At 42.7% G+C, this 11,186-nt stretch overlaps 1 protein-coding gene across 1 annotated transcript in view; it reads left to right on the top strand.

The window, feature by feature from the left end:
* The window catches only part of RELL1 (RELT like 1), a 72,829-nt gene that overhangs the window by 30,004 nt on the left and 31,639 nt on the right, over positions 1-11,186 (top strand). Inside the window, exons 2-3 of the mRNA XM_032273793.1 lie at positions 5,441-5,665; positions 7,853-7,924. Coding sequence (XP_032129684.1) covers positions 5,441-5,665; positions 7,853-7,924 — 297 coding nt within the window. The remainder of the gene's footprint in view (positions 1-5,440; positions 5,666-7,852; positions 7,925-11,186) is intronic.

Here is an 11,186-nt window from a genome sequence, read left to right as displayed (position 1 = left end):
GAACCCCGTCTCTACTAAAAATACAAAAAATTAGCTGAGCATGGTGGCGCGTGCCTGTAATCCCAGCTACTCAGGAGGCTGAGGCAGGAGAATTGCCTGAACCCAGGAAGCGGAGGTTGCGGTGAGCCGAGATCGCGCCATTGCACTCGAGCCTGGGTAACAAGAGCGAAACTCCGTCCCAAAAAAAAAAAAGAAAGTTGCAGAAAAGTATAAAGATATAATAAAAATTATTTTAGGACCTAGAATCACTTAATATTTTGGTTTTGGCTTTATACCTTTATGCATTTTTTTTTTTTTTAAACTAGTTGGATCATACTGCAGGTAAGATTTTGAATCCAGCTTTTGACACTCAACATTGGATCATAGTGTTTTCCCATATCTTCACAAAAAACTTCATAGGTGCATACTATTTCATCAAATGAAACACAGTGATTTAGATATGTTCTTATTATCTCATTGCAAACATGCAGGTGCTGCTGTTTTTTGTCTTTTATAAATAATGCAACAACCTTTGCTGTTTGGACTCGAAATAATTCATTTGTGATTCAGGCATGATTTACCTAGGGGCGAAAGAGAAGGAGGGATACAGTGTTTCTCAGCAAATTATTAGTGTAAATTGAAGGAAAGCTAAACCTACTGAAGTTTATAAATGTTTTAGACACATTTACGAATAGTTACTTTGTTATTTAAAAGCTATCCTTTATTGAATTGTTAAGGTAAATCACAGTATATTCTCCACTCTGCATTTTTCTTTTTAGCTATTCTTTATAATGCACAACAGGGATGTCCAAGAAAACTTTCTGGGTTGGTGGGAATGTTCTTTATCTGGCCCATCCAGTATGGTAGCAGTTAGCCACACATGGCCACCGGGCACTTGAGATGTGGCTAATGTAACTGAGGAACTGAATTTTTAACTTTATTTAAATTCATTTGGCTTAAATTTAAATAGCTACATGTGGCTAGTGGCTATCATACTGAATAATGCAGGTCTGTTGTGATTATGACTAAAATACAGTGCTCACTTTTGTGTAGACACTCTTCTGAATGCTTCACATATTAATATTGTTTAATCTTCACAATTACACTATGCAGCAGGCTTCCAGTTACTATTGCTATGTAACAAATAACCCAAAGCTTAGTGGCTGAAAACAACACTCATTTCTTTTGTTTAGGGATCTGTCGTACAATTCAGGCAGTTTTCATCAGAGACAGCTCATCTTTGCCCAATGCAGCATCAGTTGGGACTGTGGGATCTACTTTTATTACAGCTATTGCTGGCTGACAAGTTGATGCCTGCTATTTTCTCTCCACAGGGAAGCTTAGGCTTCCTCACAGCCTGGTGGCTGAGTTCCAAGAGCAAGTGCCCCAAGAAACAGGAAGTGGAAGTTGTCAGTTTCTTATTGCCTGAGGTTAGAAAGTGATAAGGCATCACTTGAGCAAATTCTGTTGGTCAGACAGAGAGGAGTGTAAATGTAAGGGGAGAAGGCACAGACTTCACCCCTCAGTAGAAGCAGTATCAGATAATTTTGGGGCTGTAAACCAAAAAGTATCTGAGACAGGTCTGAAACAGTTTAGAAGTTTATTTTGCCAAGGTTAACAACATGCCCAGAGAAAAGGATCTCAAATCCATAGAAACAATCCGTGGTTCATGGCATTTTCCAAAGATGGTTTTAAGGGTTTCAGTACTTAAAATGGATGGTCACATTACTGAATCCACCTGTTGCAAGGGAAAAGGAGTGGGCAGGGGAATAGTCAATTCTGTCAGTAAATCAGCACTTTACCTAAGATAAGGGGAGCATAGAGTAGCTACCTGTGCAGATGCTTAACCTTTTATCGGTACCTATCTGCCTAAGAACAAGAGGAAAGGCAGTTTCTTGAGTGATTCAGCCTTCAGCTTAATTTTTTCCTTTTGACATAGTAAATTGGGGTCCAGAATTAGATGTTTATTTCATATGGCCATCTTTTAAAATTATCGCAGACTAGTCACATTCATTTTGACCCTTTTTACAGAGAGGAAACAGTACAGAACAGTTAAAATTACTTGCCTAAGGTGACATGTCTAGTACATGGACAATAACATGTCTGTTATTTCTGGCAGGTCTGAGCTTTTAATCTGAGTGCTACATTGCATCTCCCTATAATTCATATGCTTCACTAATTTAGATTCATATCTTTGGTTTTTCCATGGCACAATAATTATGAAATTAAGTGAATGACACATGTCTGTAAGTCACAGAGCTCTGTTGTAGATACATAGTGTTTGGAAGGGTTTGCCAGATGTGAAATTCACAATGAAGACAACTTCTCAATCACCTGATTCAGTGGGAGGTGTTTGACTCCAATTCTGTGCCCTTCTGCTTTCATTCTTGTTTCCCATTGTCCTCCTCCCCCAAAAGAATTTATCACCCCCAGATTGAAACAGACAATGATTCTGAGTAAATGTCCTCGATCTCAGCATGCTGCTTACTTCACCTGTTCTTGCATGGAATATGTGTTATATAAGGGAATCAGTAAAGAAAACTTATTGATTTAGGACCATACAAGGAGTTAAATAAATGTTTCGGTTTTTACTGAAAATAAGGCATGAGGTTAAACCCTAATTTAGATGGTATATTGCATATATTTAGGGATTTATTTTTTATATTGATTCTCCAGGGAGAAATCAGAAAACACAGGCTTTTTCAAATTCTGGAGGTTGTCTGATAAAGTAATGAATGCAACCTCTTACAAACCTAAGAAACCAATTATTTCCTTTCATGTTCAAAGATAATGGATATTTCCATGTGAAAGAGAGGTAGCCCTTTGTTCTATGGCCTCTGGTTTGAGAATAAAGCTTCTGTTTGATATTGTTTTCTGCTGTGATGAACTGTGGTCATTTCATACCAGATATTTGTCCCCATTACAATCATGATGAGGCAGGAGTTTTATTCTCGGTCGCTGTGTAAACTGGGGACCTCCATGCTGGTGACGCCCTGCCCAGGCCTCGCTTGGCCACCTTGGTATGCCCCAGCTCCCCTGTGTTAACAGCTTGTACCTGCTTTCGGCGGTTCCCAAGCTCTTGTAGTACACCTAAGAAGAATGAGGATATGTGACACTTTGAAGGGTGAGGAGGGTGGAGAAGAATTTTATTGAGTGATGAAAAGAGCGTTCAGTGGAGAGGCAACGTAGGGTGTGGGGAATCGTTCCCCTACCTGATGTTCTTCCTGGGTAGCTGGGTCTGGGGCCTTTTGTGGACTCAGAATGGGGAGTGCGTGCTGATTGGTTTGTGAGCAAAGCGTACCAAATGGGAAGACCAGTCCTCCATCTGGTCCAAGGTTTAACTTGTAGCTTGGCCTTCAGGCCTTAAACTGTCGTCAGCATTGGGGCGAGGTTTCACCAGGGACCCACCCCTGTTTGCCTACGCATTTGGCTGCCTCCTGCCACTCTTAATTACAATACAGATTCCTTTCTCACCAGAATTCTCTTGAGAAAGCTTATATTTAAATGTCTCTAGCTTTCCAGTTTGTGGGTTTCTTGAGCAGTGTTTGTGAACCTCCCTTGATGTAGAAAACCTCATTTTATCACTTCAGAGTCAGGATATTCCAAATAATGAGGCTTTGTTTTCGTCAATTTCTGCAGTTTTCTTTAGTCCTCATCCACCTGACTCCCCGCTTCATTTTGGACTTCTTTCCTCATGTTTCCGTGACATGGTCCTTTGCTGATTCTTTTGCTACACGGTGTATTCTTCCTGGAACTCCTGGCCTCAAGTGATGTACCTGCCTTGGCCTCCCAAAGTGTTGGGATTACAGGCCTGAGCCACCACACCTGTTCTCAATATTAATAGTGGTAGCTAACACATTTATAGTGCTTACTGTGTGACAGGAACATACATAAAGTTAATTTTTCTAATAATTATTAATTTAGTTTTTTTTTTCTTTTTTTGAGACAGTCTTGCTCTGTCACCCAGGCTGAAGTGCAGTAGTACACTCTTGGCTCACTGCAACCAACCTCTGCCTCCTAGGCTCAAGCGATCCTCTCACCTCAGCCTCCCAAGTAGCTGGAACCAGAGTCGTGTACCACCATGCCCAGCTAATTTTTGTATTTTTAGTGGAGACAGGGTTTCAGCATGTTGCCCAGGCTGGTCTTGAACTCCTGACCTCAAGTGATCTGCCAGCCTCAGTCTCCCAAAGTGCTGTGATTACAGGCATGAGCCACCGTGCCCAGTCCAGTTTGTTCTTCCTGTGATCTGAGTTGGCCACATTGTATAATTGTGTGCTCCAGGCCCACTGCTTTCCAGAGTCCATGGGGCACCCCCACAGGCTAAGATACCAAGCTGCCTCTCATATATATACTCATGTGATACTCTGACATGTCTAAAGGCAAACTTCTCCTTTTCTCCAAAAGATACCCGCTTCGCAACTTCCCTCTTGAGGTCATAAAATAGATCCTCACTGTTCTTTTCTCTTCTAGTGCCCCGTGTGTTCCTTTCACTGCATTTCTCACAATCCGTTATGATCTGCCCATGTATACCTGTTTAATGGCTATTTCTGATGGCATCCTACAAGACTGAAGATGGCAGGGGCTGTGTTATGTTATTCATCACTTTCTCTATCCACTTCCCACTCAGTATGGTGCTCGTCACATCCCTGGCACACATTCAGTGTTTATTGGGGTTAGTGAACAAATAAACAAGTGCATTCAGCATTCACTTCCTATTTTATGTTTGCACCCCAGGCCAAGATCTTGATGCTACCCCTGACTTTTCCCTCTTCATACTCTAGATCTGCTAGTTTACTAAATCCTCCTAGAATGTAAGCTGCATGAGGACAGCAATCTCCGCCTGTTTTGCTCAGTGTGATGCACTTGCATCACAAGTGCCTAGAATGGTGCTTGGCATGTGGGTGAATTTTTGCTCTGCTGCTTGCTAGTTTACATGTAATAATTTATTTTATCTCCACAACAGTCCTAGAAGGGGTGGGTAGGTAATACTGGTATTCCCATTTCATAAGAAACCAAGGAGATCAAGATGTTAAGCTCTTGTCCATTGTCACACAGCTGCTAAATAATGGAGCTGGGAATTGAACTTGAGTGTCTTGAGGCCGTGGTCTTAATCGCTAAGAGCTATGCTATAATACCATGTAATGTTTAAAATATGTATTCTGTGCTGGACACTTCACTACAACCCTGTATATTCATTCCACAACGAAGAAGAAACTGGCTTCAAAAGGTTTTTTTAAAAAATGACCCAGCGTGGGACCTGGTTCATGAGTGGCAGAGTTGAACTCAGACTGTTTGAGCCCAAACCTGGGCGTTTGTGTGCCTGTGCAGCCAGACCTACCAGTCTGCATGGCCTGTGGTCTTGGGAGCAGACCCTGATTTACTGTGAACATTTCCTGAGAGTCATTAGGTTTTTCTTGCCCTGGGCAGTCATCTAATGCAGCATGCCTGTTTCTTTCTGTAGACAATGGGGGCAGCCGCACACTGCACTCCAGAACAGAGACGACCCCGTCACCCAGCAACAATACCGGGAATGGACACCCAGAATATATCGCGTACGCGCTTGTCCCCGTGTTCTTTATCATGGGTCTTGTCGGCGTCCTCATTTGCCACCTGCTTAAGAAGAAAGGTTATCGTTGTACAACAGAAGCAGAGCAAGATATCGAAGAGGAAAAGGTTGAAAAGATAGGTGAGTAACCTGGGCTCTTTTTATTGGGAGTGGGAGACCATTTTAAAATATGAAACTAGTGATAATATGCTTTCCATCTCTCTGAGGCAGAATGATTCACGCTAGTAACAGGTGGTGTGGTGTAGGGTAAGTGCAGATTTCGCAATAATCACACCTAGTTTGAAACTTTGCCTTCATTACTGAATACCTGCCAAGTAGGGCACCCTTTCTTGCCCTGTGGCCTTATAAAAGTTATCATGAGACCTGAATCTCTGTTACGTATAATTTCATTTAAATGTATTTTTAATGAATTTAATTTTATTCATTTGACATTTTAATTTCAACGAGGAAAATAATCCTCACCTCATGGGGTTTCTGTGAAATTTAGAGGAAAGAGGCACTTGATGTTTGGCATATATGGCCACTTGGTTAATATTAATCCTTATTCTTATTATGGAATTAGATTTGAATAAGAGTGAAGGAAAAGTTAAAATAGGTCTCACCATGTTTGTGGTGTGACTTTTGCTGGGGGAGTGTTCGATCTTAAATATTTGTGCTTAGAATTTATGTTTATTAAGTAAACGATCGTGTGCACAGTGCAGAAAAAAGTATGGCAAGAACTGGTGCCTTAGTACTAACCTCAGGCTGTTTCATCTTTTCCTCCTAACATGGAGTCATTTAGGTACTGTTCAGAAACACCTGGGAGACGAAGTCCTCTTTTCTCCACTCATGTTAGTTTCCCATCATCTTTTAGGGGTGTTTCCTGACTTGGGCCTTGAGAGGTACTAGGTGACTCCCCCGATTCCTTTCAGCCCCTCTAAGGGCAGTTTCTGCAGAAAGGTGACATTGAAGTAGGTTGCCCTTCAGGCAAAGCAGGGCTGGCTGGGGGGAGGTTTCTGGCTTCTTGCTAGCTTTCTGGACTGTTGGTTTTTCCCACCCTCACTGACCTTTGAGGCTGAGAAGGAACACGATTTTATGATGAGTCATGTATGAGCCTGTGAGCAAACCAAAGCCAAGTGTTTGTCAACAGAAAGTGGAGCCTCCCCCTCTCCTCCTTCCCAGATGCTCTGTAGGTTGGCTTAGCAGCCAGCTTCTGAGCTGTCTAACCAAACATGCGTGTTCATGTGAAGGAAAGCTGACCTTTGGATGGAGAAGACATTTTCCAGGTAAAGGAGTAGGACATTGCATACCTTGATGCATTCTCTGGGAAGTAGGATGGAGCATTTCACCTCTCCCTGGTTCTCCTTGTCTTATTGAAACAAATTTTGCAGATTGGTTTCAGAGTGGTTTGCTTTTTTCCCCAAAGACCATCACGTACACTCCTGGTACAGAGCCCCCAAAGTAAACTGAGTTTGTGGACAAATAGCCAAGCCCTGAATGTAGGTAATTTGGAAGTATATTTCAGAGCACAGGAGAGTCTGATGAACATGCATGAATTATGATCCAATTAAAAAAAGAAATTAATATTGGTTGAGCATGGTGGCTCACACCTGTAATCGTAGCACTTTGGGAGGTCGAGGCAAGCAGATCTCAAGGTCAGGAGTTCAAGACCAGCCTAACCAGATGGTGAAACCCCATCTCTACTAAAAAAAATACAAAAATTAGCTGGGTGTGGTGGCATGCACCTGTAATCCCAGCTACTCAGTAGGCTGAGGCAGGAGAATTGCTTGAACTTGGGAGGTGGAGGTTGCATTGAGCCGAGATCATGCCACGGCACTCCAACCTTGGCAACAGAGCGAGACTCCGTGTCAAAAAAGAAGAAAAGGAAAAGAAAGAAAAAAAGGAAATTAATATTGTAAATGTATATGATAAGTCTGCAATTAAAATAAAATCCAAGGAGAATTTTTTTTTTCTTCTTCCCATTTCTCCTAAGGCTTTAAGGGAATGATGAGAGAGAAATAATAATGAGGAACTGGTCCAAATACATTTTCAAATTATTGTCTTGGAAAGTGAATGGGTATTTGAACTTGAGAAGAGATAGATGGACAGCTCTGATACTTTCTCTTTATGCTTGTTATGCCAAGGAGGTCCAGTGTGTAATGCGTTAGGAAGTTCGGGGCTGGAGGGCGAAAGCCTAGAATCGTAGCACCGTGGGTGATCACCTGAGGCTTCTGGAAACTGTTCACCGAGGTCTTGGATTCTAAGACTGATTGACTTGATGCTGGCGACCAATTGTAACCTGTTCTCCCCTCTTCTTTTCTCTTTCAGAGTTGAACGATAGTATGAATGAAAACAGTGACACTGTTGGGCAAATCGTCCACTACATCATGAAAAATGAAGGTGTGAACATTTTAGTGTTCAAAACAATTCAGTATTCCTATGCGTTATTAAAAACCTGCTTCGAAGAGTCAAGATTTATGTAGATTCTCTTATTGACCTCACCTAAGCTTTCTAACACCTCAGCTTCCAGCTTTATTCAACTACGCAGGTTTCAGATGAGTGAGTTTTCTAAGCATCAGTTGGTCTTAAGTGTTTTAGAAACCCAGGCCTGGAGCTCTGTCAGCTGGTGTTCATGTCCTGGCCTCACTGCTTGCTGGTTTTGTGCGATTTGGGGAAACTACATTGCCTCATTTCATGAGGACCAGTTTTTTCCTGTAAAATGAGGGTAGTAATAATATTTACCTCAGCCTGGCACAGTGGCTCACATCCATAATCCTAGCACTTTGGGAGGCTGAGGTGGGAGGATTACTTGAGGCCAGGAGTTCAAGACCAGACGGGACAACATAGTGAGACCCCATCTCTTCAAAAAAAGTAAAAAACAAAAAAATTAGCCAGGCGTGGTGGCACACACCTGTGTTCCCAGCTATCTGGGAGGCTGACATGGGAGGATCACTTGAGCTCAGGATTTCAAAGCTGCAGTGAGCGGTGATTATGCCGTTGCACTCCAGCCTGGGTAACAGAGCAAGATTCTGTCTAAGAAAAAGTAATAATAATAGTAATATTTACTTCATAGCATCATTGGGACATAGCGCACATAGAGTGCTGAGTATAGTGAGCACTCAAATATTGTGTGTTCTTTTTTTGCAAGCTTACAAACATTGTGGTAAAATATATGTAGCAGGCTGGGTGTGGTGGTTCCTGCCTGTAATCCCAGCACTTTGGGAGGCCAAGGCGGGTGGATCACAAGGTGAGGAGTTTGAGACCAGCCTGGCCAATATCGTGAAACCCCATCTCTATTAAATAAAGTACAAAAATTAGCTGGGTGTGGTGGCAGGCGCCTGTAGTCCCAGCTACTTTGGAGGCTGAGACAGGAGGATCACTTGAACCCAGGAGGCAGAGGTTGCAGTGAGCCAACATCGCACCACTGCACTCCAGCCTGGGCAACAGAGTGAAACTCCATCTCAAAAACAAAACAAACAAAAGAAACCCCCAAAACACACATAACATACAATTTAGTACTGTTACCATTTTATTAAAGTGCACAGTTCAGTGGAATTAAGCACATTCATAGTGTTGTACATGCATCTCCATTGTCTGGTTCCAGATGTTACATCATCCCAAACTGAAGCTCTGGACACACTAGGCAGCTGCTCCCCACTGTCCTGACCACTGGCAGCTACTGCTATGTTTCTGTTTGTCTGTTCTATGTTACCCTTTCTCCAGTGTTAACGCTTTCACAAAGTTTAACTCTTATGGAATTAAGTATTTTGTCTTCCTGAAATGTATTCTAAATTCTCATCTTAAATGGAAGATTACTTTACTCTTGAGCAAAGAAACTCGGGTCATTGTTCTGAGCACTGGTTATGACCTTGATAGCAGACCATGCCCTACGTGGTATTTAAGATGTGTGGGGTTCCTTGCCCACTTATTCTATAGCTATGGATTCTCACACTTTGAATTCTCATAACAGTTTAAAAGAAAATGTTTCCCCCGGGCTTTGTCTTTGCTTTAGTCAATGTCGGCTCATGCATTGTGCCCTGATGATAGAGCTGAGCTGTTTGTCTAAATATTGAATGTACACCCCACTCATCAGTAATTACCTGCTTCTCTGCCCTCAGGCCCTGCCCTGGGTACCCCACACCCCCAGATCCTCACCACTCCACTAGAGCACCTCCTGCCCAGCCCGTTTGTCAGTTTGACTCTTTTCCACTGTTTTTGACTTAGAGAAACAGCAGTTTCATATGGTTGAGCATAATTTTCATTGCTGTTTTTAGAATGCACTGTATGCTTTTGGCATAGATCTGGGTGCTTTATATACGTCATCTCGTTTAATCCTCAAAACATCCCTATAAAGTTTGTTCAATTATACCCATTTTATAGATGAAGAAAGGAAGTTCCAAGTAGTTAAATTTACCTGGTTAGTGAGCAGCCCAGCTCTGTCTGTCTGGTTCCAAATTCAGCATCCTTTTCAACCACATAGTATTGTCCCTTCTCTCTTCTAATGTGCAGTTTTCAATTTCTACAGTCTATAAAATCAGACAACCAAACTTGTTTGGATGATGTTTAAAATAACAAGACCAGAATGCTTGGATTTTGATCTCTGTCTTCCCGAGACGTTCCTCAGGGCACAGTGGTTGGTGATACTGTTTTGAGTACTCAATTATGGATGTTTCTTTTACACACAAAAGTGCTTTTTAATTTTCCCAAGCAATGCATGAATATGTTCTTGGCATGGAAGATGTACCCATTCTGGAAGTGCGCCGTGCCACGTAAGGCGTGGATGACCCCCTTCCTGCCTCTGTGCCTTTCACCTTCCAGACTGTCTTCCATAGCTGTGGGTAGCTTACAGGTCTTTGGGACCTGGGCTTCTGAGAGCTGCAGCAGTTGCTCACTTGCGATGATGGATGAAATGGGTTACTGACAGTTCAATCAGTCGAAATAGGTAAACTATGAGAACCTTGCCAGGGGCTGAAGTTCTCATGTATAGATGTGATAGCACTCATGAGGGTTTGCTACATGCTGGGCCTGTTCTGTGGGCTTTCCAGGGACCCCATTATCCCTGTGTTTTCTTCCCATGTTACAGGCTAAGTACAGTGGGAACTTCCCATGTTCCCACTGTGCTTAGCTAAGTTGCCATTGTTGCACCGCTGGCAGTGGCAAAGCTGGGATTGGAACTCAGGTGTTCTGGTTCCATAGTCTGTTCTCTTAACCACTTACTGTACTGCCTCTGTCTAGGTAGCATGAAAGAGGGTTGGAAAACGTTTTCCTTTCAAAAGGGGCAGTATATAGCTGGGGTCGTTTGTAGAACTCCTTAAGTATTAACTCAATAAATTCTTAAAAATGCTGGCCACGGCGTGGTGGCTCATGCCTGTGATCTCAGCACTTTGGGAGGCTGAGGTGGGAGGATATCACTTGAGGTCAGGAGTTTCAGACCAGCCTGGCCAACATGGTGAAACCCTGTCTCTACTGAAAATACAAAAATTAGCTGGGTATGATGGCAGGCGCCTGTAATCCCAGCTACCTGGGAGGCTGAGGCAGGAGAATCACTAGAACCCGGGAGGCGGAGGCTGCAGTGAGCCGAGATTGCACTGCCACTGCACTCCAGCCTGGCAACAGAGTGAGACTCTGTCTCAAAAAAATAAAAAAATAAAATAAAAGTACC

This window comes from Sapajus apella, unplaced genomic scaffold (assembly GCF_009761245.1).
Source record: "Sapajus apella isolate SASKATOON/1434 unplaced genomic scaffold, GSC_monkey_1.0 scaffold5, whole genome shotgun sequence".
Taxonomy (NCBI): Eukaryota; Metazoa; Chordata; class Mammalia; order Primates; family Cebidae; genus Sapajus; species Sapajus apella.
Note: the sequence above shows the minus strand (reverse complement) of the source record. Positions and strands in the feature narration are given on the sequence as shown.